The sequence below is a fragment of the Ordospora colligata genome (genome assembly GCF_000803265.1).
Source record: "Ordospora colligata OC4 chromosome Unknown contig_08, whole genome shotgun sequence".
NCBI classification, from domain to species: Eukaryota; Fungi; Microsporidia; family Ordosporidae; genus Ordospora; species Ordospora colligata.
In genome coordinates this window covers 41,247-68,662 of record NW_014575400.1, presented here as the reverse complement: position 1 = coordinate 68,662, position 27,416 = coordinate 41,247, and the positions used below count along the sequence as shown (strand labels likewise).

Below are 27,416 nucleotides of genomic sequence, written 5' to 3'. Positions count from 1 at the left end.
AGATTGAGGATGGGCTATGCTATTTTTGTCTTTGGGCCAGCAGGATCGGGAAAGAGTACGTTTTGCAGGAGCATGAAGGAGCATGGAGCTACGATAGGAAGGAACTACAAGGTGGTCAATCTTGATCCTGCACAGGTATCTACGGATGATGAGTATGAGATTGATATCAGGGAATTTGTTACTGTTGAGGAGATGATGGAGAGCTATGATTGTGGACCTAACGGAGGATTACTGGCGGTGCTTAAGGAGTTTTATGAGAGTATTGACGAGATGAGTTTTGGGGATCTTGAGGACTCATTTCTGGTATTTGACTGTCCTGGGCAGTTGGAGTTGTTTATGCATTCAGATGTGATGCTGAAGATAATTGAGCATGTGAAGCAATACTTTCGATGCGGAGTTGTTTATGTGATGGAATCGCAGTATTTTGTGGATATTCACAAGTATATCAGTGGGTGTTTCTGTGCACTTGTATCGATGGCTAGGCTGTCTGTGACATGCATGAATGTGATTTCGAAGATGGATCTTATTGCTGAGGATGAGTCTGAGATTTTCTACACGCCGACGAGTGAGATGTCACGAATGTTGGGAAATAGCAAGTACTCACAGATATCGAGAAAGATCCTGGAGTTTGTTGTTGAGAACAGTATGATTGACTTTATTCCGTTGGATTGGGGAAAGGAAGAGTCAGTGGAGCAGATGATGTATCAAATGGATAGTGCAGTGCAGTACTACGATGATGCAGAACCTAGAGCACGTGACATTGATGAATGAGAACATATGAAGTTTGGGTTTGTGAGATTGAATAAATGTGTTGATGAAAATATGTGTAAGTATGTTGTAAGGTATAGTTGAGTCATTTAGTGAATTCTATGGGTTGATGATGTGATTATAGGTATTTTGAATAAATCAAGCCAATTTATAGAAGAGATAGTATAAGTTAGTAGAATGAATTGCACAACTCAATATATAATATATTGATTTAAATCTGTGAGCTTATACAACTTATACACAATATAACACATTTAATCATTTACCTCACTATTATTGTATTACATAAACTCATTTTATTTCATATTATGATGTCTATTTTATTATACATGATATATTATGCATTGTATTTACATACTGCTCAGTCAATTTGTATCTCATGATGGCATGCAACATATGGAATATGATGCATGATATACTAAATTAAGAATAAATCGATGGATAGGGTAACAGATAAAATATAAGAGTAGATTCCCATGTGAAATGAACAATCAAAAGGAAAATTCACATGCAAGAAAGAATCTTATACAAAATTTTCTGAAAGAAATGAATTACGATACTATGAAATGTGTCTTTAATTGGAATCATGGTATTGAGCGAGAATTTAAACAATTTTGTGACAAAGAAATCGAATTTTTGCTTAATGTGTCAGAGAAGACTTTTAAAAAATATTTAAAAGAATGGTGGGATAAAAAACTAGAAAAAACGTATAACGAAAAGCGGGGAGATGATGGATGGAGGAAAAACTTATATAAAGATACATGGGACAAAGGATTTAGTAACTCGTGGAATGATATTAAAAATCGGATCGAAAATTATAAATCTTCGGGTATTAATATTATAAGTAAGGAAATCATAATCCAGTTTTTAACTAAAATGTCGTATGATATTATTGAACAAGAAACGCAAGGAAACCCAACCCAACAAAATTTAGAAGAAATACTTAAAAGTCAAGGGATAAGAACAATTAATGTTGTGGACTACAGTAATTTTAATACGAAAAACGGTAAAGTGAAATTGAATGATCCTCAAGATATTCTGTATCTTGGCGGGGATGAAAATGAATATAACCAATTAAAAAAACAAGATCAAGATACTAGGAAAGAATATGAAGAAAATTGCAAAAGTAGAACGCCTAGTAAAGAAGAGGAAAATGATTTCTATAATACAATACGAACCAAGACGATCATCTTAATGGGAGCGACTGGTTCCGGAAAAAGCTTGCTCATAAACGCAATGGCTAATTATTTACTTGGTGCTGAAGAGGACGGGACGGATAGAATACAAATTCTTAAGATTGATGGAGATGGTAATCAATCAAGTAGTCAAACAAGTAAAATAACCGCATATGTGCTTTTTTATTATGATCAATATAATAAACGAAAGGCAATTCAGATAATAGATACACCAGGTTTTGGAGATACAGGAGGACAAGATAGAAATAAACAGATCAGTAAACAAATACGTGACTTTATATTAAAAGATGAAATGGAAGAAATTGATGCTGTTTGTTTTGTAGATCCTAACTCGAATGTTAGGGCTACACCTACTGTAAAATACATCGCGAATTCTGTTTTATCTGTATTTGCCGATGATGTAAAAAATAACATTCATTTGTTAGTTACATTTGCAGATTCGGGATTTCCACCGGTAGTAAATGCACTTAAAGAAGTCCCCGATTTTCCTAAAAATCGCGATGGAAAGATCACGTATTATAAAATCAATAATAGTGGTTTGTATACTAATTATAATGACCAAGACAAATTATTGTCACAAAATTTTTGGATGATGAGACAAGAAACTTTCGATAATTTTTTCTCCATGTTAGCTAAAACGAATCCTGTAAGTCTAAAAAAAACTAAGGAAAATATAAGAATCCGGAAAAATAATGAAGAAGTAATAGAAAGTATAGAAGAACACATGAATTTTATGCTTAAACCATATGAAGAAGCTAAGACTGAAGTGAATAAGTTAATAAGTAATCAAACAAAGGACAGAATCTATAACAATTTTGATGATTTTTTCGAAATAAACATAATAGCAAATAGAGGGGAAGTTAATGATAGTACATTGGGTAATTTATATCCCGAGTGTGGTATTTTGAAAAATTTAAAAATCCTAAGAGACAATGTGAAGATAATATTTGAAAAGCTAGAAAACGTAAACGAGGAACCCTTAAATCAAACCCATCCAGATTCGAATGTATTTCAGCTACTTTCTGAAGTTAAAACGAAAATTAACGAGAAAAAACAAACAAAGGATTTAACAGAGAACCTGATTCTAATTCTAGATATGATTCAAGATGATTCGAATAAAAATAAACCCTCATGCGTACCAGTTGATTCAAGTGAATCATCAAAATATCCTAAACCCTCACGTGAGCAGAAAACAAAACCGGAACTATTAATGATAGCTGTAGCGGTGATATTGATGATTATTGAAGCAGTGTTTACAGGAATAATGATAAGAAATGTATTGAAGAATGGATATGGAATGAATGATATAGTGATGAACCTAGCCATGGCAATTATAACTGTAATGGTGATGCTGTGTGTTATTGGATATGTGATGAATAGAAACAGACCTTTCTGGCATGATGTAGCGATGGTAGGAGGAAGTGCAGGAATTGCATTTATGAGAATCTGTATGCTAGTGTTTTTGAGTAAGTATATGAATATAATGAACATAATTATAATGGCAATAGGTGTAGCAATGATAATAGCGAGTGGAGTAGCTATTGCGAATAAAAATAAGATTAAGAAGAATGTCGGTGGAAATGATAAAAGTGGAAATTATACAAATCGAATGACTAAGAATGTGATAGTGACACTGGGTTTATGTGTGATGGCTATAACAGTAGGATTTTAGGATGATATAAGGTAATGGTTGGATATATGAGATGAAATAAATTAATAATGAATAATTTGTGTTTAATGGATTGTGAAGTGATTAGTGATGGTGTTTATGAATAAGAATGACAAATGAGCTGTTGTACATGTATATATTGAGTTACAGAATGATTGAGTTCTAGATCGTGACTAATATGGATGTAAAATGAACCATCTCAAGTATATTGATGCAAGTATCGTATATTGGTTGCAAGTATTATAATGACTGTTGAGTGTACATGATGACAGAAATAATGTAGTTGCAGCATGCAATGCGTGTAGTGCAAGTTTTCTTGATGAGAATGGAATTATATGGATATGGCAAATTCTAGTGAATTGGGATTTAATACTAGGAATGAACGCCCGCTATAATGAGTAATAATGCAACAGTACCAAAAGATCCAATAACTGTGTGTTTAAATAAAATGCTTGATGCATATAAATCTAATAAAGATACTCCAAAGTGAAACTAAGAATTTTTTGACGGATTACTTACAAAAAAGTAAGTAAAGAATCGATGCAAGCTTTACTGGAGGGTAGTCTTAAAAACAAGACACTGAGATTTAATGATTTAAGAATCCTAGAAAAGTTAGTTGTAGATACCAATATGGATGGAGATATGTATAAGAAAGTGACGCAGAATAAGATAGATCCAGATGATTATAAGAAAGCAAAAGATATGGCATTGGAATCGTTCATAATTACGCAGTTTAATTCTGAATTGAAAGTAGTACAAGATGCAGCAAATATAAGATCGAGAATATACTCTACAATGAATATTATTGCTGATAATGGTTGTGATGCAGCCAGAATAGAAGCTGCATTGAAGAATTTTCCAAAACGTGATGATTCTCTAAGTTAATTGCGATAAAGGATGTTTTTGATTATATAAATCAACTTAATAACGCATATTAAAAAGGACTAGAGCTGTGTCGTATAGTATTGCTTGATTTTCTTAGTAAGAATATAAATGAAATAGATAAGATAATAGAATGCGCAGCAAAGTATTATCACAGGGAGAATCGGAATGAGTTTAGTGCGCATATTGATAAAGTGAAGAGTAGTAATTTGTATGAAAAGCTTTTGGAAAATCAGAGAGAGATTCGTGATATTATTAATAACGATGATATCACTGAAGTATATAATAAGATGTATATACTTGTTGGGAGGTGTGGGATTGAAGAAGATTCACGGATCAGAACTAGCATAATTGATAAGATAAAAGATGAAAACATTAAGCAAACAATACGAAATGTTTGGCTTCCAAAGTTTCAAGATACATTAAAAGAATTGAATGAATTAACATTCGCAACAGGTGATGCTTCCATTGATCTAAATGAAAAGATGTATTTTGAATTGTTACTTGAAATTTCTGATAGGGATGCTGCTTTTTTTAAACATGCAGGTAACTTATTATCGATAGTTAATTGTATGGCAGAGCCTAAAGGTAAAGATATAGCAGAATCAGTAGTGGAAAATATGGTTCGTAGTATGAAGAGATTATTAATTGCATATTCTGTTGAAGATAATAATGCAATGAAAACGTCAGCAGTGCGTATAGGTATTAACAAAAGAGATAAAGAAGCAACAATGAGGGAAGTAAAATGTGTAGCAAAAATTCTGTATTTGAGTGCTGATAAAAACGGAGTATCTAATGAAACTAAAGAATCTGTCAATGAAGATATTAAGAAGTTTATTTCGTGTTATGAAAAATTGATACAGAATAACATACAGGAATCAAAACTCTCAATAAATATAGCGAATGATAGAATGAAGAGTACAGAAGCAAATAATGAGATTGTTAATAGTAGTGTAGCAGGAATAATGATGAATGAGGATAGAAATATGTAACAGATAAAAAAGACACAATGATGAATGACCTGTATAGTTTAGTTGGAATGATGCTCTTGATGATTATTATAGTAGGTGCAATAGGATTGAGTAAATTGAATATTATTGAGATTTGACAGAGTGGAAGTGGAATAGTAAGGATTTTATGTACGACTATACCTGTAGTGATTGGAATATTTATTATATACAATGCGTATAATATGTATGAATTGACGAAAAAAGAGATTAAAGGTGATAAGAATGAGAGTGATAACAAGGATCATGAGAAGGGTGTAGTGAGTAGCATGAGAGATCAAATGATTGCAAAGATGGTATGTGTTGGATTATGTGTATTAGCAATGATAGTTGAGATGGCTATGATAATAATAAGTATAATGAATGGGAATGGGAATGATACGAGTACTGATGATATTAACAAGATGATTACTACAGCAGTAAGTATAGCAATAATACTGAATATGATGAGATATGTGATGAGTAAGAATCAAGCAGGTTGGTATCATGGAGTGATGATAGGAGGAAGTCTGATTATAGGATCTATGAGAGCTGTAATGCTTGCAAGTGCAATGATAAGAGAGTATATGAGTGTGATGAACATAGTGATGATGTGATAGGTCGGTCTGTTAATGACAATAGCAAGTGTAGTTGTATACATTAATAGAAAGAAGATTACGAATGGTCAAGTAGTAAATGATAAGAATAGAGAAGTAGTAAATGAGAAGAATAAGAAGGATGAGAATGTGATATTAGGTAAGTGGAAGAATGGTATGATTATGAATATTGTTGGAATATTTATTGCAGTTTTAGCAGTAGTAATTGGATGGATGATTCCTGACATGAATTTGTATGAGATTATCAATGGTGATATTGATGGAGTATTACAATAGTAAGGTAGTGAGATAATGATAAGGTAATATTAATGTATTATTGGAGTGTTAGTAAAGTGTTAGATATTACAATGTTTAAGATATTGATGATAGAATAAGATAATATTGAATAGTAAAGTAATAAGAATAAACGAATAGATTTGATATCTTTGTATTTGTGTGAAGTAAACGAGGTAGAATGTTAAGACTTAATAGATGTACTGTTCTAATGAATAATACTAAATATTTCAGTTTATGATACATCTGGTGATTTTCACATAGTTAGCGTTCCCTAAGATATTATCCATAATAAATTGATTTACAGAATAACACTTTATAGAAAACAACAAAACAATTAAAGAACCTGATTTATTGCACTGTCAACACATGTTTCTTTGCTGCCTCCTCAAAGCTTGTCCTCACTAGCTCTAGGTCATCCTCAGCAACTTCCTTCTTTGCATCAACATTCATCATCGGACTGAACTTATTCCTCAGCTTCTCAATAAATCCAATCTCACTCACATCCTTATTGTGTCCATTTGGATAAACACTCGACATTATCCTTGCAAATATGTTCGCCACATACTCCATCCTTGCTTCTCGGAACTCGTTGCTTTCCTTATCAGATCCCTTGAAATTAGGCACAGAAAACTCAAGCCCTGCTGTCAGAAAATTAAACATGTAATACATCCTCGAGTATGCATAAGTCTCATAAGGTGATGCACAAACTCGTCCATTATGCACAAAAAACTCATCAATCACCTTGTAAATCTGTTCATCACTCAGAATTTCTCCGGTCTCTTTACTTCTTGGCTCTTTCAACGCACTAAGTCCTGCTTTGATATCTGCTCTCAGTCCCTCTCCAACCTTAGCTCCATCAAACATGTACTTCACTCTCTTATCTGCATCTAATGATAGAATCCCAGACACCGCATTGATCAGTGCACATCCAACCTCATACCAAGGATCTGTCTTACTCTCAGGTAATGTGTTCATCATGTAGTCAATGCTCTTTCCCTTGTATCCAGAAAAAAACATCTCTCCTCCAACTGTCTTCTTACTCTTCATCATATCCTTCAGCTGCTCATTCGTCAAGCTCTCATCAACCTTCAGATTCTCACTCTCACATATAAACTTCTCTCTAAGCTTCAAAAAAGACCCATACTCATTGAAATTCAGACTCGACTGGTGATCAAACCCTCGTAGATAATGCTCAGGCCTATTGAATCGTATCAAATACGCATCTCCAACCTCCTTGCTCACTCCATCAATCGTTTCCACTCTTCCTTGTGCAAGTTCATAGAACTTCTGTCTCTCCTCAGTGCTTGGGTAGTCAAGCTCGTTAATCAACTTGTATCTCCCATGAGTCATTGGCTTGTCTGCATAGTTCACTCTCCATGCATACATATAGCTTCCGTAGTACTCTGGATCCAAAAACGCCACTCCAAACAAAAACAGAAGTACGTAGTATATCCCAACTCCAACTGCAATCCCAATAAACGCCATTCGAAGCATTCCATACATCGTTGTTGGTTTTCTTGCTCCTTCACCACTCATTATACCCCTCGGCTAAAACAAAATTTATATACACATGCATTTGAACTGTTTACCCATAAAGCACATGCATCATCATAATACAAAGCATAACTAATGAGTACAACATATAATAAATCAAATAATCACATTATCTTCATTCATATACAATGTTATACAAATTATAAAAGAACTATATATGTAAATGGATTGCCATATTGGAAACATACAAATCTCAAATAAAATAGCCAGCATAAACATTTGAAAACACAATTTATTTACTACAAGCTAAATAACTGAAGAAAAAACATACAATTGGAACATAAAGCATAATTCATTGAAATCCTTCAAATTGATTTCTTTTACCTGTATATGCTGCTTTTATATGTTTGTAAGGTCTAAAAACAATTCCTTCATCCTCACTACTATTTTCTTCTTGACTATCATTTGGATCTGCAGAGCCATTGTAGTATCTTGGAATAAAAGGTGGAACCATTCGTCTGTTTTCTGCATCATCCCAATTAATTCCTTCAAAAAACAGGTGATCAGTTATTTCATGTATGCCACGCGATCCTAGCCTAGTTATTCTGTTTTTGCTCAATAGTCCAGTTATCAAGCTCCTTGCTGATGAACTCACATAATGCGGAAATTCAACCTGAGCCTCAAGAATCTTGTGATAAATTATTTCTGCACTTTCATCATAAAACGGAGGATCTCCACAGATCATTTCGTATAGTATTATTCCTAATCCCCAATAATCACTTGCACGCCCGTCATCCTCGCTACCCAGCTTTTCTGGTGACATGTACTCTGGCGTTCCTGAAATCATGTATATTGCTTCGTGCTCATATGCAGCAAATCCAAAGTCAACAAGCTTTATGTGTCCGTTCGACGCTATAAGTATGTTCTCAGGCTTCAGATCACGGTACAGAATCCCTTTGTTGTGAATGTATCTCAATGCACAAATAATCTCTGCCGCATAAAATCTCGCCATCTTCTCATTGAACCTTCCACATTTCTTCAGCCAATAGAACAACTCGCCTCCACTCACATATTCCATGATCAGTCTGACCTTTCCATTGTGAAAATCTGTAGCAAACAGCTTTGCAATAAATACACAACCGCAGAGCTGTCTTAGAATCGACACCTCGCTTTCCAATTGGTCAACTAAACGCTGCTTAAGAAGTTTTCTGAAACCAAGTATTTTAACAGCAAACATCATTTCTGGATCGTCATCGATTGTTGCTAAATGTACTTTTCCAAATGCACCGACTCCCAAAACTCGTCCTATTCTAAAATCTTTTATCCTCAGCATCTTGGGTTGGAATTGAAAGACTATTCTATGCCTCGTGAATTACAGTGTTACAATTCAATGCTTGAATGCATCACATAGACAGTACTAAGCATATACATCAGTTGCATAACGACAATGCTTGTTTAAAGATAATAATCAGATTGATGCTCTGCTTATGTGATTTGTTCAGCATCCTCTTTGCCTGTGTATCACTTGAACATGTGATTGGTTCTAAAGTTAGAGAATAAAACATATTGGTGCCTCCATGGGACCTGGCATGATTGATGAAGCAGAGGAATCAGAAACGGATGACGATCTCGAAGAGGCACTGCTTCTTCTATCATGCTATATAAGAAAAATAGAGGACGTGCGGGTTGATTCAAGAAGATTTGTGTTTGCAGATCCTAGAATATACCACGACTCCACGCTCAGATATCTCACAGAAAGACAGACGATGCTTATACAAGTCATAATTGATAGATACATGGACAAAACAGCAATTGCACACTTAAATCATGCAACTCAATCAGAAGTTCATCTTTACATGGGGTTTTGCTACGAAAAAGGTCTTTTTGGCGCGAATATGTGCCATGCAACTGCATTCAACCATTACATCTTATCTGCACAACTAAACAATCCAATGGGAACATTCAGAGTCGCACGGTGCTATGAAAAAGGCATAGGAAAGCAAAAAAATACAAAGAAAGCACTTTACTTCTACAGATGCGCTGCAAAACTCGGGCATGTGGATTCTATGCACATATACGGAGCAACTATACTATTCGGAAACAATATATGCAGCAGAAAGATGGAGGCAGGATACTTCTATTTGAGCCTTGCGGCAAAAAAAGCAAGCAGCTTCTATCCATATGCATTATATGACTTTGCAAGGTGCTATGAGGAAGGAAGTAAAATCGATATTCTGCCAAAAGATCCTGAATATGCATTCAAGAATTATATGAAGGGTGCATGCCTTGACTGCCCAAACTGTCAGTTCAGAGTAGGACTGTGCTTTGAAAACGGTGAGCTTGGACAGGAAAGAGATGTGCTGAGAGCCGTTGAATGGTACTTCAAAGCTGCAGATCTTGGGCAATCAGATGCACAGTTGAGAATCTCTGCCTTATTCCTCAATGGATATAAAGACGTGCTTGACAAGAACCATGAGCTTGCATTCAGGTTTGGGATTCGAGCAGCCATCCAAGAACATGTTGTTGCTGCATATCTTGTTTCTGATTATTATATCCAGGGTATAGGAATCAAGAAAAGCCGAGTGCTTTCATCATGGTGGAGCTTAATAGCAGAGGAGTTAAGAGCAAACCAAAATATAGGACTGCCTGAGAGGATCAAGGTCGTTGTTATAGATAATGAGATAGATCATGCAGATTTTGAAGATGGGATGATCGGCGGATTGATAAGAGCGCAATAAAGCATAAGGTAAGGTATAAGGTAAGCAATTGCTGTATGGAAATGAGCATGAATTAAACGATGTTGTCATATATGAATGTTTTATTGAATATACTAACAAATGAATTAACACAATGCTATTAATGCACAGATGATCGTACTTACTACTAACACAGATGATCTGTAGAAGGAGAAAAAACACAAAACCATCAATAAAACATTATCTACATAGACATAAATGTTTATTCATACTTCTTCCATTGCACGCTCCTCTATCTTGATTTTTTCGCCACGGTCATCATACTCATCAGACTGAGACCTTCTGAACAGAATGGCAAGATAGTACAGAAACAGCCCTTCGAATCCAACAATCTTCAATGCATAGATCAATGCAAGAATAACAATGTACCAGTCACTAAGGTTCAGGAAAATTACAATGATCGATGCGATCAGGACCTTCGTCATAGACATTATTACAACGTATTTGTACAGTTCAAACATTTTTGTATAGAATGCAGCAAGACTAAGTCCTATAGATAGCATTGCAATGATAATAAAAATCGTGCCCATGATGTGAGTAAACGTACTTTTTCCATCTGCATGTGCCATCAAGTACACAGGAATAATCTCGAGTATTGTGAAAAACATCGAATACTCCGTCATTTCATAAAGCGATAGGTACTTCACTTCAAGAGGAATGTAATTACCAATGCTAGAGTTGCCTATTACATCTACTGCATAGTTTGTTTTTTCTTCAACTGCATCTACCGCTTTAAGAACACTATCTTGACTTGATTCCATTTACTAAGACTCTTGTTTTCTTTTATTTTATGCTTGAATCAATCAATCATTGATGAATACTCTCCTTTTCTCCTTTTCTTCTGAATCATTCAACCTCTGAAATATCATTGATAAGAGCTTTGATAGGCACATGCAGGAGTAATAAAAATATCATAGCTCGCATGATCATTGTGTAAATACTTGATGCAATAAGGGTTGTACACATTTGATGGAAGTTCAAAACGAAATTGATTTGATTCAGCTGTGCGAACGAAATCCAGAGCTTGCAAACAGCATCGCTGTTGATGTATCTGCACATCCTGATGTATACAGGAAGACTCTCAAGAACATTCCATGTGCATTATTTTCAAGTAGAGCATTGAATAGTAAAAACATCAATAAAATAGTTACTGTAGAAGGGACAGTAATCAAGGTTTATGAGGTTCTTATAAGAAATGTTTCTAATGAAATGGTTTGTCTGAAATGTAATTCAAAAACATATGCAAAGCTGTCTGGGAATAAAAAGCAAAAAACATCCTGTGATTCATGCGGATCCTCTGTTGTCAAAGACAAAAGAAGCTTTGGAGAGCCTATACCCAGTCAGAGAATAAGACTACAAGACATTGGAAACTCTGAGTCGATGTCTGAGACACTGGAGATCGTTCTTGAAAAGGAGCTCGCAGGTAAGTTTTATCCTGGAGACAAATTGTTAATAACTGGCGTGATACTTACAAAATGGAAAATATTTAGAGCAGGAGAGCAAATGCTTGGATCGATGTATATGCATGCATTAGACGTGTACAAGCATAAAGAAGAGTCTATGAATGATTTGTTCAGTAGAAACTGCATTCTAAAACTGGAGGAGCTCGATCGTTTTGAAAGACGACTTTTTTTAATAAGGTCATTTGCTGAGGAGATTGAGGGATTTGAGAATGTTAAACTAGGACTGCTTTTAGCATTGATCAGTGGCAGTGGAAAGCCTGATGGCAAATCTACACGCAGTAATACACATGTTCTTCTGGTTGGAGATGCAGGGATGGGCAAGTCTCACATGCTAAAGACATGCATTCGCCTTGTGTCGCCTGCTGTCCTTATTAATGGTACAGGAACAACTCAAGCAGGTCTTACTACGTGTGCAGTCAAACAAGGGAAGGAATGGACATTAGAAGCAGGTGCTCTGGTGCTTGCAGACACAGGCATATGCTGTATCGATGAATTCAACAAACTCAGGCTGAACGAGAAGAATGGATTACTTGAAGCAATGGAGCAGCAAACACTCAGTATAGCAAAAGCAGGAATGGTGTCATCCTTGAACACAAGGTGTTCTGTTATTGCATCGGCAGGCACGAAGTATCGCTACGATTTGAACAAAAGTGTTTCTGAAAACACGACAATCACAACACCGTTAATCAGTAGATTTGATCTGATTTTTGGAATGTTTGATGGCAAAAATGAAGAATTCGACACACTTGTTGCAGAAAAGATCTTGAGCAGAAAGTCAGGTATTGATAGTGTAGATAAAGGCGAAATGACTTATTGGATTGGAACAATGCTTCGGAATTACATATCAATGGTCAGAAAACAAAATAATGTGATTTCTGAGGATCTGAATGAAATCCTGCTTGGTTATTATCACTACAAAAGAAGAACCGATGGAATTAACGAATTCAACACAATTAGAATGTTGGAGAGTCTTGTTAGGCTTACTGAGGCACACTCAAAGCTTATGAACTCTGAGTGCACATCTGAGGACGATGCATATGCGGTAATTCTTCTGCTGGAGGCCTCATTAGGCTCAAAGCCTCTTGCAAACATCAATATAAAGAAAATGTTTTTAGACGAGACTTGCTACAATAATGCGATTTATGCAGTCAAAGAAGTGATAAAAATCAATGGTAAAACAAGACATTCAAAGTAAATCACCGTTTAATTATAACTACATCCATTTGCATTAAGCCTTTGGCTTTCTCTCTTGCACATCCAAGACACTCTGAAGCATGGCACATTTATCATCAGAGAAGAACTCCATGCATCTCTTGAGTATTCTTACACACAACTCATCGTTGCAAACATCCATAATACGTGACTCAAAGAATTCAAATATCAGGTCTGCATCAAACCGTATTATCTTTTGAATCGCATAGTTTCCTATCTCATGCGTTATCAAAAACCTTCCATATCTTTTAAAGCATCTTGAAATTAAACACTGTGTTTCCGGCAACTTGGCCATCGATATAAGCATCTGCACAACGTAAGCACCATGCTTATTTGCTGCTATTGGTGCAATATCATCACCTAGATTCTCAACTATTCTGAAAAGGTTCTCCTCTGAAAGATGTTCAATAACTTCCTGAAGAATTTTGTTTGACTTACATCCAACTGCTAGTTCCTTGGTGTTCCTAAATAAAAATTCAGTGTTACCTGCCTCAATCGCTTGTACCATGCTTTTTAAGTCTGCCCTTGAAAATAAATTCCTAATACTAAGAAAATATTCACATCTCTTTTCAAAAATAATCTCATTTAAAATCTTGCTATGGTCCACTATACTCTCTATTGTTGAATACATGCCTGTATACATTTTGGACGGATTAATATCTTGTAGCTCAGTATAGATTGTACCTGGAAAAAGCAGGTTCTTCATCTCATTGCTACTAAAATGCTTTGGACTGCATTGCTCTACTGGCACATAATTATCAAGTATACAATCATCATTAATGCACATTCCATCAGCAGTGCTTAGACTCAAGCTCGTCCACTCAGAAAAAGGCATGGAAAGGATTTGTTCAAATCCAGACAAATCTGAAAATGATAGCTCTGCATACATATTGAATTGCTCGTAGAATGATATGGAGTCATTTACAGTAAAAAAATATACAAATATTGCATCATTTGCAAACACTGTGCTCTTCACCCGTATGTCGTTCTTCAATGATGCCTCAATAAATTTTGTTCCGAATATCATCCTGTTGCGATTATACTGTGAACAATCTACATCTTCATACTCATTTGCAGAGCTTGCTTCTTCATTCAGCTCAAAAAAATCAATAGACATGCTATTCTTGTGATGCTTGGCATTCAGGTTCTGCATATCTAAAGGCACTTCATCGCTCACTGCACATTCATCAATGCAGGTTTCATATTCGGTTTTTCTTCGAAAACGATTCTCCTTATCTGCATAGCTAAGTTTATCACCGTCATTATCATTTGCAATGCAAATCTTTATCACTCTCGAAGGTCTTTCAATCACTAGATTCATCATCAACTGTTACGGAACAACTTATATACACTAGTCATCAGTTAATATACAAAGATTGGTCCACTGCCTTAAAATCAATAGAATACAACCTGCATCCAATCAATTCTATTCAAGGAACTGATAATTATTGAATTGATGTATCCTGTTCTTTTAGATCATCCAATCACTAAAATATCAAATCACAGGTTCTCACAGAATCAATAATTCTGACAAACATACCAAATACATTCATTCATTTATATCCATATCTCTCACACACCATCCGCTTCAACACATCTTGCTGAACAGGACATCTTTGTGCCAACACTTCAGGAACAGATATAATTTCCATCTCCTCAAACATCTCTAGAACCTCATCCACTACTTTATTCCACTCCACTGCATTCACATTGCAATTAATTAGCTTCTGGTATCCTGGATTTGGAGCAGTCCTCAGGAAAACATTTGGCAGCTGAAAGTTGGCCTCATTAGGCACTACACACACCTCATTATCATCAATCGTCTCAGTGTTAAAACTGTTTTCCAATGGAATAATCATTTTCAATGCATTCCAAATGTCCTCCTGGCAAATAGATAGCGTCTTTATCACCTTGTTATACTTTGATTTCATATTCATCATGGGCCATAAACTTCAAAAAAATTGGTTCCCTCATGATAGATGATGCATTGCTATATTCGTCAGTTTCAGATGAAAAAGCACAGAGCGTGCTCAAGCTGGTACAGAGCATGGCAAGCTCCAAGAACATCAAGAGGGGAATAAACGAATCAATCAAGTGCTTGAACAAGGGAACATCACTGCTGGTTGTAATCGCATGTGATACTGAGCCTCCAGAGCTCTCTGCATTTCTTCCAATAATATGTAACGACAAAGATGTTCCATTCATTCATGTCCCTTCAAAAAATGCATTGGGAGTGGCATGCGGCATACACAGGCCAATATCAGCATGTGCAGTATATTGTCCTAAAGGTGCGCAATCTCTACGCTTAGAAGAAAAAATAAGAGAGGTTCTTAAGTGATAAGCATGTGTAAAACAGCTCACCGCCTATTCTGAAAACAAATAAACATTTCTTTATTAGCTAGATTCTATCTTCAAAACCAGACCTGTGATTATGCTCCGCTGTTTATCTCCAATATTAAGTCTGTCAAGAGCCATATCAAGTCCTGATTTTCCATTCTTGAAAAAGTCCTTCTTTGCGCTGTAATATGCATTTATGGATATGCCTTCGTGCCCAAGAACGTCCTCCTCTTCAGGAGATAATATTAGAACGTGTCTGTCCTCTACTACAGTTGCCACCCAAGACTCTTTCATCTCCTGCGCCATTTCTTCAATCCTTATCGACTCCTCGGCCACAAACTTTATCCTCATGCACCCTTGATGCTGCTACAATTAAAAACAATTCAGTAATGCATCTCTGCTCTTCGGATATTAAGCTGCATGGCACTCTACTCCTTAACAAAGGTGGTTTACTGGTTCATAACAAAGACCTGCATTGCGATTGGTTATTACGACGATAAAATTTTCAATCCCTGAACAGTGATGGACGAAGAAACCTTTGATGGCGATATGTCCGTCCAGGATATTAAAAAGCCTCCCCTGTCAGGTGCTGACAACGCAATAGTATCGAACATTGTGTTCCAGGGCTTGATAACAGGAGCAATACTGCTTGTGTATCTTGTGTTTAGGAAGAGGACAAAGTGGCTATATACACCAAACATCAAGGACAGACCACACCATCCTTGCTATGGATACACTGGCTTTCTGAGTTGGATCATACCTGTGCTCACTGTGAGCGACACTGCATTGCTCACAATAATAGGTCTGGATGCATTTATGATGTTACAGACAATCATGCTGTTGTTCAGGATTCTTTTAATCCTGTCGATATTCATCATCCCATCACTAGGATATTTGTTCTGGAAAAGCGAGTGGAAAGGTGCTGAGCATGCAAACCAGTTCTTTGTGCGGCTTTCACTAGAAAACATCGATCCTATGTCAAAAGTATATGGCTGTATTGTTCCAGCAGTGTATTTGATTTCAGTGTTCATAATGTATTCAATATTTATATACTACAAGAGATACATTGTTCTGAGACAGGCTTACCTAAGAAACCCTGCAATTATGACATCGATAATAACTCTAAAGAAGCTTTCATATACACTCGGATCTGCTGAAAGATCCACAGAATATATGAATCTTCCAAACAGAACTCTTATTCTCTCGAGACTGCCGTTCTACATAAACAATGACACCGATCTCTTTGAATTCGTGGACTCCCTCGGCGTTGGTGAAGTCGACGATTGTGTGCTTGTGTATGACACCACAACTCTCCAGAAGTTTTACAATGAGAAGGATCAATACATACATAACATTGAGAAGGAAATAAATGAGAAGTTGTTCAGAATAAATGAATGGTCTGAAAAAAACGAGGAAATATGCATGAAATCCATAACTGGATTCAACAAGAATATTATCAATACAGTAAGAAATGCAGATATTATGGGAGTTTTTGAAGATGCACAGAAGCGGCAGCTGGTTGCGATGTTTCTGAACGGTGCGCAGCAGTTCTGCGATCTTCTTGAGGAAGGTAAGATTCCAAAAGTCGATTTCTATCTTGATATGCTCAATGATGTAAATAATAGAATTAACCTGGAAAAAGAAGTAATAAAGAGCGAAGAAGCAAAAGATAGAGAGGTTCGGATGATAGAGCTTGTGACTAAGAATCACTCTCTGTTCTTAAGGAGTGACATATCTAAGGATGCAGGATTCTTTTCTTTCCATCATGTGTTCAACTTTAAGAAGTTCAAGATGTACTTCACACTGGATCTTCCATCAAGGACTAAGCGAGGGTTTGTGACATTCAAGGATCAGAGAAGCGCCAACATTGTAAAGCAGTCCCAAATAGGGTCGAGAATATTCTCAGTTGCTGCTGAGGATGCTCCAGCGCCAAACAATGTGATGTGGGAAAACATCACAAGCAGTGAGGTTGAGAATTACATATATGGAATTTTCGGTACTGTTTTCTTCATTATGTTCATAGCACTGTTTTCATCGATGGTTGCATACATGGTCACGCTCTTGGTAAGCTCTGAGATGCTGCGAGAGAGCAAATTCGTCTCGATTTTTCTAGATGTCAGCAAGCATGAAACAATTACTGAGTCACTCAGAGGCATTTTATTTCCGTTGATATACAGTTCTATGCTGCTTTTTGTACCCACTGTGATAACTGCGCTTGTGAGCCTTGAAGGAATATATTCTTACTCTTCATTTCAACAGAAGCTGATGGGAAAGCTTTGTAACTTCCTATTCTTCAATGGTTTTGTGTCGGTGTTTTTTGCATCGAGCTTCTATCGCTTGTTTACTGACGTGTTGTTCAGAGATCAAAAGTTTACAAAAGTGATTGAGACATTCAGTGAAGAGTCCCTTGAGTCCTCTGTGTTTTTTGCAAACACAATAATCCAAAGGGCATTTTTTGGGACTGCTATGATACTGCTGAAACCTGGACCGCTGTTGATTAACTATCTATTGATTCCGTTTGTTGGGAGAAAGACCAGGAGAGAGAAGTGTGATGCAGAGTACTCTCCACCATTTGATTTTGGAGTGATGTTTCCGCCTTTACTCACTGTATTTTCGATGTCGATAGTTTATGCAACTATGTGTCCGCTTATTCTTTTTCTTGGTGCATTTTTCTATGCATGCAGTTACTTTGCATTTAAGACTGAATTTCTATATTGCTCTAGGAACGAGTATGAATCAGGAGGGGAGTACTGGGATGTTGCATGTCAGAACATAACATTTTCTCTGATTTTCTTCCAGATGGCCACATTTGCAAAGATGTGCTCTGATGGAAGGATGTATTTGGCAACGATGTTGTTTCCGATCATTCTAATGACTTTTATTTTCCGTAACAGCCTGAGGAAGATGTTCTACAAGTCATGCCACTACTATCCTTTGAATACCAAGGAAGAGGAGTACCTCGACTCGTTTACTGAGAAGATGCTTGCGTACAGGATTGAGCTTTTGGAGAGCTGGTCGGAGATGGGTGGTGGGCCTGATGCAGATGTGCTTCCGCTAATTGAGCTGGGTGTCAAGGATACTAAAGAGATAGAGAAGGTGTCATATTACAATGATCCAAACACTGAAGTAACGAAGTCTTTTCTGATTCTTCCTGAGGACTTTTTCAAGATTGTGTGGTTTTTAGCGAAGAATGACAAAGATAACATATTTGGATTGAGAATAGAATAAAGTATTGATTGTATTTGATGTAGAAGTTATTGAGCAACCCATTGAGATGGAGAAGGATTCTGAGGTTGACTTTGAGGACTTCTTCCGCAGTAGTATGGAGACAAACACAGAGGTTGATGCATCTTGGAACAGCTCGAGTTCCGAGGCTTTTGTGTTAGACTCTGATAGATATGATTATGCAACAAATGAATTTCTTGAGGATTTGGAAAGCAATCAAACAGATTGCGGAATTGGATCTGATTTTGAAGGCAGCGCTGATGTTTCTATGATGAATGTAAGTGAATCGGATGCTGAGGATGGGTTTTTAGAGGGTGATGAAAGTCAAGATGGCAATGAAAGTAATGAAAGGAATGCATGTGATGATAAAGAAGCAGTTATATGTGCTGATGAGTCTTTACACTTTAGTAGGATAGATCTGGATCGCAAGTGTGATGAGATGATGTTTTCTGGGTTTACGACTGGGTCCATGAAGAGAATTAATGTTAGAAAAGGAAGTGTGAATGCAGTACTTCAGGTTTTTAGCGAAGATGGTTGCAACGCTAATGAAGTAACGATGAATAAAATTGATTGTGGCATTCATGAGCAAGAAGAGGAGCAATGCGATGAATACAAAATGAAGGATGTCTATGAGGAGATCAAAACAAGGTTTATTAAGGAGGATGAGAATCGAGTTTTTATGCAGTTCAAGTGGTCTTGGATATATTTTTTCATGCAAGATAAGACAAAAGATTTTGCAGCATTAACTGATGCGATAGAAGAGCAGATGAGGATTCGACTTGACAATGAATATTCTGTTCTGAGGAGAATGGTTGAAGGAGATGAGCCATCATGGAGATACATGATTGTCATTGTGATAAGGATTGATGAGGAATGTATTGAAGTATTTGATGGATCATATAGCGTATATGTGCGGTGTGATGAAGTATTGAAGCAAAGGATATGCAGTGGGGAGATCTATGCCGGATCAAGGCTGCGGGTTTTTGGAACTGAGTTAGTATGTGAGCCGAAGTCAATTTTTGAGATTTCTGGTGCATCACTGATGTTTCATTCGAATGGAGTCCAAGTGACTTTTTTGAAGCGTAAGCTTGGATTTAAGAAGAAGAAGTGCTTCCGAGTCAGGATATGCGATGTTAATGCTAGTGGAGGAACTATTAGCTGTATTCAAGGATGTGTTACTAATGTGATTGAAACGAAGTATCGGGTGAAGGTAGAGAATTACAGTAACATTACGGATGATATTGAACCCGAGCTTGATAAGATACAGGAGTTGGCAATGAAAGCAGAGAGAGTGTTTTGCTCGAATGACTTGAAGATCAATGCATACACTAAGTTTGTTGTTAAGGATGAGAGTGGAGAGTGCATAGTGACATGGTGGAATCCTACGTTTGGTGTTGAAGAGGGCCAGGTTCTTAGAATGGTGTGTTTGACTCCGTCGATGAAGAGAATGACTAAGGAGAAACATTTTGTTAGCACAAGAAGAACTTACATGCGAGTAGTAAAAAGCAAAAGTGGGAAAAAACCTAGACTGGAAATTAAATAGTATAGCCATACAGGGATTGGTGTGATGAAGGAGAGTGACACACAAAAAGCAGCATGGAGTACTAATGAAGAAGATGTGCTGATAGATGAAGTTTTGAGAGTGAGTGCAGGAAAATGCGACTTTATGGATACGGATAGCTCTATTTCGATTCTGGATATTCCTAGTGTAATTGGGACTTGCATGAATGACGACAAGAAGCAGAGTGATATGACTATGAATGGAAATGCATCTGGAGACTTCACTTGGCCAGAACATTACTTTGTGTTTTGTGGGCTTCTTATAGGATTTGTGGATAGAACTGAAGAAGTGAAACTAAGGTACAGTATAACACATGAGAGAGTTATGAAAGTGATTAGATGTGATGATGAAACTGAGGAATGTGTTGTCGGTGTTGTTGAATTTGAAAGCGACTCTTTTGAAAGTTCAATATACAAGATGTCGATTGTGATCAATAGAAATAAATGCAGAGTAAAGTGCAAAGCAAAAGAAGACAGAGAATACAGAGAAGCTTTGAAGAATGGTACAAGGTATGTGAGACAAAGCTCTGTTTACAGTGAGCAGATGAGGAAGCTGTATCATTCACAGATTACAAATGGACAGAACTACATATTTGTAGATGGATCTTACGACATGACTGATTCATTGAGAGGCATCATGAGTCATCTGAGCAGCAAAAAGACGTATGTCCCAAAAACTAAGAGTTTTGGAATGGCACAGAAGACAATGCATCTACAGAATCTACTTCAGCACATACCTGGAATAGGTAAGAATGCATCAAGGTGTATATCAAAACAATACAAGAGTATAACTGGATTGCTGTCGTTCATAAAGAGAGATCATGGCAATAAATTGAAGGAGCTTCAGGTATGGGATGAGGAAAATAAGAACTTCAGGTTGCTGGGTGAGAAGCAATCCATCAATATCCGAAATGCATTTCTTGCGAATATACAAGCCATAGACAAGCACAGTAATTTGATGCAAGTAGAGATCGATGGCCAAGAGATGGATAATAAATAGTATAATAATTAAGCAAACTCATAATCAATAATTTATATAATACGGTGTTCTATATTTTAACTACTCGTGTGCAAATGCATGAATAGCAGCATCGTGCTATGCATTATGATTTAGCTCCTCTTTACTTCTTTTTTCAAGTAAGCTTAAGTATTTGGACATTTTTTGCTTTAGATCGTTATTCAAGGAAGTCTTATCATATAGGTCCATTATGAAACTGATTTCGCTTTCACTTTCTTCTGGAGAGTATTCAGAAAACCGGTTACTTGTGTGAGTTTTCGTAAGCATACAGTTGGTTTTGGTTGAAGATAATGCATTGTTACAGACAGTACCTATTTCTGACTCAATAGAGATGTTTTTTGATTTGCTTTCGTTTTGATATATCCTGGTCTTGTATTTTTCGAGTATTTGTGCCTTCTTGGCTGAAGCACTTGTTTCATTAGCTACGCCATTCTTGCCATGAAATGAATGCTCTTTTTTATGTCTCTGTGATTTTGAAGCATTCTTATTAACTATATGGCATCTGTGATTGTTAATATTGTTATCCGTTTCGTATTTATTACCTTTGTATTTGCTTTCGCTGAATGTGCAGTTCAACTCGGTTTGTTCAGATGCGCATTCAAACCCATCAATATCTTCTGCATCATACAAATCTTCTTCAGGATGCATATAAGTACTACAATGCTCATCATGTAAATCGTATGTGCTGTCATTAGCACTCTCGGTGTCGTTTTCATTAACCATGTGTTTCTCAACACGATTAGATCTCTTTACATCACAGTTACCGTGCCTCTTGCGTATCTTAGACATATCCATTTCATCCATACTGTGGTTTACACAGCTATCTTCATCATGTAAGGTTTCATATGTATTCAGGTACGAGCTTCTAATTATCTTCTGCTTATTGTGTCTGCCACACAACCACGGAAACATCCCCATTCTTCTCCCAATACAAAAAACCATTTTCATCACATGCACTCGCTTGTTTATGTGCTATAATACACCAATCATCTGCGTGTACGCACCTAATCGCAAACGAGCTGACGAACAAATCACATACATAAACCAAAACAACAAACAAATACTTGCATTAATTTAATCATCACGACCCAAGTGTATAAAAGACTATGTAAGGATTCGATCCACTATATGTCTTATACGCTTTGATCACTCTCTCGTCATCATACAAATTCCATGTGCCTGCCCTTTTAGCCTCTGCAACATAATGTCCCTCGTTCATTGTTCCACTCTGGCAAACAACACCAAAAAGACTGTATCTTCTTCCATTGAAGACCAGAGTATCATTAATATCAATATTTGCTGTGATCTTAGAGCCTTGTGCACTAAACCTCAATATATGAACCACAAGAACTTCTGGATGCACAATAACCTCCATCTTCTTACGAGACTTCTTCTTCATACCGCATCCATCGCATTGCCATGCATTTCCGCCTTGTAAAACCTCGTCCTTATAATACTCGTCTATGCCCTGCTGAATGTTCTTACATGGCACAACACCCACAGTGCTCTTCAAATCAGTTCGAGTAGATGAAAATCCACATAATTCACAAAGAACCATGTGTCTGTCTATTGAAAACAGCATATTTGCAATAACATTACTTTTTCTTGTCTCTTCAAACTCCTCTCTCGACTCAAATCTGCTTTTGTTATCATCGAACTCCTTGTACAACAAATCGATAAATTTGATAAAAAACTCATGCGAGTCTTGCTGTCTACCATTAAACAACTTGATCGTCTTACCAACCTTACTGATAAAAGCACCAGGATTGCATGTTCCAGACTTTTCATACTCCATAATAAATTGCTTAAATGCATTTGAAACTTCCTTTTCCTTTGGAAATTCGGTGTTCTTGTAGAATGTGTTAATCTCTCCTATCGACAGGATGCATTGCATAGCTGCATTAAAAAAACATGTGTTACCCCTGTTTCTCAGGCCGTTTGGCAACAGGTTGTCCTTTTTCTTTTGAACCACCATACGAAGGGCAATGTTTGGAAGCTGAATTTGATAGGCATTGTGCTCATGAAACAGATGCTTATAGACATGCTGTAGTTCTTGTTTCAGCACACGGATGTAAACAGTAGTACCTGATTGTTATATATGTAAATAAACATCAACCAGTGATCTCAAAACTGCAAAAATGCAATGTGCCGATGTGTTTTAGGATATAGGCAACGAATGGTGGATTGTAAAACAATGTGTAAGAGAAAAAGTATATAAAACACACTTTGCATCTTCCAAAGCAATGAAGAGCATTATATTCAAGATTGCCATGTACTATCTTTTAAAGGCTGCTTGCACCGATACTACGACTGGTCAAAACACAAACCCAAGCACAACTACAGATAATGAAGGCACTGAAGAAGTACCAAAGCCTGAGGAAGAAGTGAATTCCGAGACTAATAGCACAGAAGACCATCAGGTCAGTACACTTGAGAATACTAATGGGTTCAAGGCCTCAGAGACGAAGACTGAGATCAAGAAGATGAATCCCAACTTGTCGCCAGCACTATCAACAACTGTCTTTGTTGACCGTAATAGGATTGACCAAGCACCTGCTCCTATCATCAGTTTATTTAACCAACAAGTAAACATGACACCAGATTCAAACACAAACTACTTTGTTGTAAACGGAGAGAATCTAGTCGAGGATTATGGTCCAAATAGTGACAGTGTTAACCAACCAACCACAGAAGGTGAAGAGAACAGCACCACACCGTCTGAAAATGAAAGCACAGATAACAGCCAGTCTACAGGTCAAGAGAGTGGCAGCACTACGCCAAATACTGATCAAAAACAGAATGGTGAGACTCCAAGTACAGAAGCACCTGGAGCAGCACTCCGCTCTCGTGGTTTTTTAATTAAGAAGGCAGGCAAGGCTCGTTAATATTTTAGTAATAATCAACATTACACATGCCATTAAATCCTAGTTTTAACGATTGATCTTGCTATATGTAACGACTGTATCAGATTGTGATGCAGTTTCGAAGGTTTTTGGTGATAATTCAGATGGCCATAAAATGGATGATGCGAGATGCAGGAGATTGATTGTGTCAATTGAGCTTGTGCGGTTTATGTGCCATGATCATCTGTTGATTAAGTTTGAGAAGCCTTTGACTGTGATTTCTGGACGCAATGGTGCAGGAAAGAGTGCAGTAATGGCGGCAGTTGGAATAGTGCTTGGACAACGAGCACAGCATCTTGAGCGTGGAAACAGCATCAAAGAGCTGATAAAGAATAACGAAACGAATGCAATAGTGAGAATTGTGCTTGATAATACTAAAGGATTCAAAAAGGATTTTTTTGGACAGAGGATTAGGATTGAGAAGCGTATTGGGATTCGATCTACGTCTATGAGTATTATGAATGATGATCGTAAGGTCTGGTCTGTCAGGAGGGAAGATCTTGAGCTTTTGCTTGATTTTTTTTCATTAAGGTTTGAAAATCCATTGAGCTTCCTTACACAGGATCATGCAAAAAGGTTTTTGAATGTGATGCAGCCTGAATTATTGTATGAGCTTTTTATGAGAGGAACGGAGATTGATGAGGTCTGTAGATTGAATGAAGAGTCTACTACAAAGACTGACTCGATACGAAAAACTCTTGAAGATGCGAAGCGTGAGCTTGAAGAGATATCAAACAAGATCGATGAAGAGGAAAGATATTTGAGCATTGTCAAGAATTCAAGGGAAATAGAGAATTTAATTAAGACAATGGAGGATGAAATTGAATGGGCGCGAATAGCTCAAAAAAAGAAAGTCACTGAGGAGCTCTATCAAAAGGTTGTTGAGAAGCAACATGAGCTTGAAGAGTATGCAAATACTATTGGCGTACTTGAGCATTCTATTATGGAAGCACGGGCAATGATAGTTGAAATTGAAAATGAAGATGCAGAAAAGAAGAAACTGGCAGATAAAAGAAAGGAAGAGATTGCAGATGCTCTTGCAAGGCTCCGAGCAAAGGACAGAGAGATTTGTAACGATTACGAAGAGATGAATGCAGCAAAGGAGTTTAAAACCAAGATAGTTTCTGACTTTGAAAAGCAGAATGGAGTGGTTCAGAATGAATGTCCTCAGCTTGAATCTAAATATTCTGAACTTATGATTGAACAAAGGAATCTAGAAGACTCAATGGAAGCAATCCTGGAGAAGTATGAAGAATGCAAGAAGATAGCGGTTATTGAAGAAGATATGAAGAATGAAAGGAATGCAAAGATGTTTCAGCTACGAAAGCATATTGAATTTTATTCAAGAAGTGATCGAGAAAGTTTTTTTGGCCCAGGAACTAAGGAACTACTTGCTGAGATCTCCAGAACAAAATTTAATCAGAAAGTAATTGGGCCTATTGGATTAAGAATAAAACTTAAAGAGCCAATGTGGGCGAAAGCAGCCAGTATTATCCTCAACAATACCTTGACGACATTCATTACAACGGATAAGAAAGATAAGGAAATCTTGTTGAATATTTTCAGGAAGCATAGGGTTAGCTTTCCAATTTCTATGCCATCATCAAAAGTAGAAAAGGTTTTAGAATACAAATCGAATATGAAGTACAAGACACTGCTTGATGTTCTGAGGATAGATGAGCCATTGGTGATGAATCACCTAATAATAACACAGTCGGTCGAGCAAACGATTCTGATTGAGAGTCGAAAGAATGCATATGAGGTAATAAGATCAAGACCAATGTTTGTTGAGTGTGCATACACTAAGGAAGGAGATAAGATAAAGATGGTTGGGGGAGGGTTGTCTGACTTTGTTACAAGAGGAGTTGATAAGTTGTATTTTGAGAACACACAGGAACGACTTGAAAGATGTAAGGAAGAGCTTCGGAGACTAGAAATGCATAAGGAAGGAGAGGTCAAGGTGAAGTTAAAGATAGCTGAAGAAGAGGTGGCAAGAACAAGTGAGATGATAGAGATATGCAAAAGACGAGGAAATGCACTAAAGATTGAGATTGAAAATGCCAAGAGGATGTATGAGATACAACTGGAAGTTGTGCGTGAGGATGGACTTTATGAAGAAATAAGCTGTTTAGAAAATCAAATGAATCTACTTGAAAAAAAGCGGGATGGAATACGAAATGAGATTGAAAGTCTAATGAGAGAAGATGAGACTGTCCGTAAGTGGAAAAGGATGAACACAATGGAACTAAAACAGATGATAGACAAGCAAGTAAGTGAAGTGGATGCTACTAAGATGCGAAGAAATGCATGCAAAGAAGATGTGCATGTTCTGAATGAAAAGTACAAAAAAGAGAAAGAAGCGTATGAACAAGAAGTGATAATGCTGAAAAGCAATGGAACGAATGAAATCTTAACAGTAAGACCAGAAAGTGACATTATAGAACAAATATCTGGTTTAAAAGCACAAGTTGAGATGTGCGAAAGTTCAAGGGATGAGTGCGATGTACAAAAGTCACTTGAGAGTCTAAGAAAGATGAAGAAGAAGAAAGCCTGCTTGATTGATGAATGTGAAGAGAAGATTAATGGTATTATTAATGATATACAATCAAGAGTAGCCAAAAGGAATCTGATTAGAAGTACAATAGCAAAAAATGCATCTGAGGAATTCGCCAGAACAACCAAGAATCGAGGATATGAAGGGTGTCTTGAATTTGATCATGAGAAAAGAACCTTGGAAATCAGAATGAAAGTCCATGGAAACAAGGAATGTGGAGGAAGAAGCATGCTTTCTGGAGGAGAGAGATCATATGCAGGTGTTTGCCTGTTGCTATCATTATGGGTATCTTTGCCATGCCCGGTTAAGATACTTGATGAATTTGATGTATTCATGGATAATTTGAATAGAAAGCATATTATTAAGCTTCTATTGCAGTTTTTCAAGGATCAAGGGTTTCAAGGGATTCTTATTACGCCTTTAGGGACTGAAGACCTATTTGAGGAGTTTTGTGACGTAGTGGTGCTGGAGAAGCCAAGCGACCGTACGTGAATACGAAT

The 27,416-nt window shown here is 36.8% G+C and overlaps 21 protein-coding genes across 21 annotated transcripts; 13 read left to right on the top strand and 8 right to left on the bottom strand.

Annotated features, from left to right (window-relative positions):
- Positions 1-9: 9 nt before the first annotated feature.
- M896_080500 (putative ATP binding protein) lies at positions 10-771 on the top strand (the record flags this gene model as incomplete). Its single annotated transcript, XM_014707872.1, has 1 exon — positions 10-771. One exon carries the CDS (start codon positions 10-12, stop codon positions 769-771), a length of 762 nt encoding a protein of 253 aa, XP_014563358.1.
- A 480-nt stretch (positions 772-1,251) lies between these two features.
- M896_080490 (cell division protein) lies at positions 1,252-3,636 on the top strand (the record flags this gene model as incomplete). Its single annotated transcript, XM_014707871.1, has 1 exon — positions 1,252-3,636. The coding sequence occupies one exon, from the start codon at positions 1,252-1,254 to the stop codon at positions 3,634-3,636; it is 2,385 nt and encodes a 794-aa protein (XP_014563357.1).
- A 537-nt stretch (positions 3,637-4,173) lies between these two features.
- On the top strand, positions 4,174-4,518 carry M896_080480 (uncharacterized protein; the record flags this gene model as incomplete). The annotated part of the gene is made up of 1 exon (XM_014707870.1): positions 4,174-4,518. The coding sequence occupies one exon, from the start codon at positions 4,174-4,176 to the stop codon at positions 4,516-4,518; it is 345 nt and encodes a 114-aa protein (XP_014563356.1).
- A 287-nt stretch (positions 4,519-4,805) lies between these two features.
- Positions 4,806-5,507, top strand: M896_080470 (uncharacterized protein; the record flags this gene model as incomplete). The annotated part of the gene is made up of 1 exon (XM_014707869.1): positions 4,806-5,507. The coding sequence occupies one exon, from the start codon at positions 4,806-4,808 to the stop codon at positions 5,505-5,507; it is 702 nt and encodes a 233-aa protein (XP_014563355.1).
- Positions 5,508-5,707: 200 nt separating this feature from the next.
- M896_080460 (uncharacterized protein) lies at positions 5,708-6,118 on the top strand (the record flags this gene model as incomplete). The annotated part of the gene is made up of 1 exon (XM_014707868.1): positions 5,708-6,118. One exon carries the CDS (start codon positions 5,708-5,710, stop codon positions 6,116-6,118), a length of 411 nt encoding a protein of 136 aa, XP_014563354.1.
- Positions 6,119-6,742: 624 nt separating this feature from the next.
- On the bottom strand, positions 6,743-7,930 carry M896_080450 (uncharacterized protein; the record flags this gene model as incomplete). Its single annotated transcript, XM_014707867.1, has 1 exon — positions 6,743-7,930. The coding sequence occupies one exon, from the start codon at positions 7,928-7,930 to the stop codon at positions 6,743-6,745; it is 1,188 nt and encodes a 395-aa protein (XP_014563353.1).
- A 310-nt stretch (positions 7,931-8,240) lies between these two features.
- M896_080440 (serine/threonine kinase) lies at positions 8,241-9,221 on the bottom strand (the record flags this gene model as incomplete). Its single annotated transcript, XM_014707866.1, has 1 exon — positions 8,241-9,221. One exon carries the CDS (start codon positions 9,219-9,221, stop codon positions 8,241-8,243), a length of 981 nt encoding a protein of 326 aa, XP_014563352.1.
- Positions 9,222-9,465: 244 nt separating this feature from the next.
- M896_080430 (uncharacterized protein) lies at positions 9,466-10,626 on the top strand (the record flags this gene model as incomplete). The annotated part of the gene is made up of 1 exon (XM_014707865.1): positions 9,466-10,626. One exon carries the CDS (start codon positions 9,466-9,468, stop codon positions 10,624-10,626), a length of 1,161 nt encoding a protein of 386 aa, XP_014563351.1.
- A 224-nt stretch (positions 10,627-10,850) lies between these two features.
- On the bottom strand, positions 10,851-11,405 carry M896_080420 (uncharacterized protein; the record flags this gene model as incomplete). Its single annotated transcript, XM_014707864.1, has 1 exon — positions 10,851-11,405. One exon carries the CDS (start codon positions 11,403-11,405, stop codon positions 10,851-10,853), a length of 555 nt encoding a protein of 184 aa, XP_014563350.1.
- Positions 11,406-11,613: 208 nt separating this feature from the next.
- On the top strand, positions 11,614-13,302 carry M896_080410 (Cdc46/Mcm ATPase; the record flags this gene model as incomplete). The annotated part of the gene is made up of 1 exon (XM_014707863.1): positions 11,614-13,302. The coding sequence occupies one exon, from the start codon at positions 11,614-11,616 to the stop codon at positions 13,300-13,302; it is 1,689 nt and encodes a 562-aa protein (XP_014563349.1).
- A 33-nt stretch (positions 13,303-13,335) lies between these two features.
- M896_080400 (uncharacterized protein) lies at positions 13,336-14,640 on the bottom strand (the record flags this gene model as incomplete). The annotated part of the gene is made up of 1 exon (XM_014707862.1): positions 13,336-14,640. One exon carries the CDS (start codon positions 14,638-14,640, stop codon positions 13,336-13,338), a length of 1,305 nt encoding a protein of 434 aa, XP_014563348.1.
- Positions 14,641-14,872: 232 nt separating this feature from the next.
- On the bottom strand, positions 14,873-15,256 carry M896_080390 (uncharacterized protein; the record flags this gene model as incomplete). Its single annotated transcript, XM_014707861.1, has 1 exon — positions 14,873-15,256. One exon carries the CDS (start codon positions 15,254-15,256, stop codon positions 14,873-14,875), a length of 384 nt encoding a protein of 127 aa, XP_014563347.1.
- Positions 15,257-15,291: 35 nt separating this feature from the next.
- M896_080380 (ribosomal protein L7Ae) lies at positions 15,292-15,657 on the top strand (the record flags this gene model as incomplete). The annotated part of the gene is made up of 1 exon (XM_014707860.1): positions 15,292-15,657. The coding sequence occupies one exon, from the start codon at positions 15,292-15,294 to the stop codon at positions 15,655-15,657; it is 366 nt and encodes a 121-aa protein (XP_014563346.1).
- Positions 15,658-15,713: 56 nt separating this feature from the next.
- M896_080370 (uncharacterized protein) lies at positions 15,714-16,007 on the bottom strand (the record flags this gene model as incomplete). Its single annotated transcript, XM_014707859.1, has 1 exon — positions 15,714-16,007. One exon carries the CDS (start codon positions 16,005-16,007, stop codon positions 15,714-15,716), a length of 294 nt encoding a protein of 97 aa, XP_014563345.1.
- A 171-nt stretch (positions 16,008-16,178) lies between these two features.
- On the top strand, positions 16,179-18,884 carry M896_080360 (uncharacterized protein; the record flags this gene model as incomplete). Its single annotated transcript, XM_014707858.1, has 1 exon — positions 16,179-18,884. The coding sequence occupies one exon, from the start codon at positions 16,179-16,181 to the stop codon at positions 18,882-18,884; it is 2,706 nt and encodes a 901-aa protein (XP_014563344.1).
- Positions 18,885-18,930: 46 nt separating this feature from the next.
- Positions 18,931-20,424, top strand: M896_080350 (uncharacterized protein; the record flags this gene model as incomplete). The annotated part of the gene is made up of 1 exon (XM_014707857.1): positions 18,931-20,424. One exon carries the CDS (start codon positions 18,931-18,933, stop codon positions 20,422-20,424), a length of 1,494 nt encoding a protein of 497 aa, XP_014563343.1.
- Positions 20,425-20,448: 24 nt separating this feature from the next.
- M896_080340 (uncharacterized protein) lies at positions 20,449-21,441 on the top strand (the record flags this gene model as incomplete). Its single annotated transcript, XM_014707856.1, has 1 exon — positions 20,449-21,441. One exon carries the CDS (start codon positions 20,449-20,451, stop codon positions 21,439-21,441), a length of 993 nt encoding a protein of 330 aa, XP_014563342.1.
- A 96-nt stretch (positions 21,442-21,537) lies between these two features.
- On the bottom strand, positions 21,538-22,401 carry M896_080330 (uncharacterized protein; the record flags this gene model as incomplete). Its single annotated transcript, XM_014707855.1, has 1 exon — positions 21,538-22,401. One exon carries the CDS (start codon positions 22,399-22,401, stop codon positions 21,538-21,540), a length of 864 nt encoding a protein of 287 aa, XP_014563341.1.
- Positions 22,402-22,540: 139 nt separating this feature from the next.
- Positions 22,541-23,434, bottom strand: M896_080320 (ubiquitin carboxyl-terminal hydrolase; the record flags this gene model as incomplete). The annotated part of the gene is made up of 1 exon (XM_014707854.1): positions 22,541-23,434. One exon carries the CDS (start codon positions 23,432-23,434, stop codon positions 22,541-22,543), a length of 894 nt encoding a protein of 297 aa, XP_014563340.1.
- A 268-nt stretch (positions 23,435-23,702) lies between these two features.
- On the top strand, positions 23,703-24,344 carry M896_080310 (uncharacterized protein; the record flags this gene model as incomplete). The annotated part of the gene is made up of 1 exon (XM_014707853.1): positions 23,703-24,344. One exon carries the CDS (start codon positions 23,703-23,705, stop codon positions 24,342-24,344), a length of 642 nt encoding a protein of 213 aa, XP_014563339.1.
- A 133-nt stretch (positions 24,345-24,477) lies between these two features.
- Positions 24,478-27,408, top strand: M896_080300 (chromosome segregation ATPase; the record flags this gene model as incomplete). Its single annotated transcript, XM_014707852.1, has 1 exon — positions 24,478-27,408. The coding sequence occupies one exon, from the start codon at positions 24,478-24,480 to the stop codon at positions 27,406-27,408; it is 2,931 nt and encodes a 976-aa protein (XP_014563338.1).
- Between the last annotated feature and the right edge of the window lie 8 nt (positions 27,409-27,416).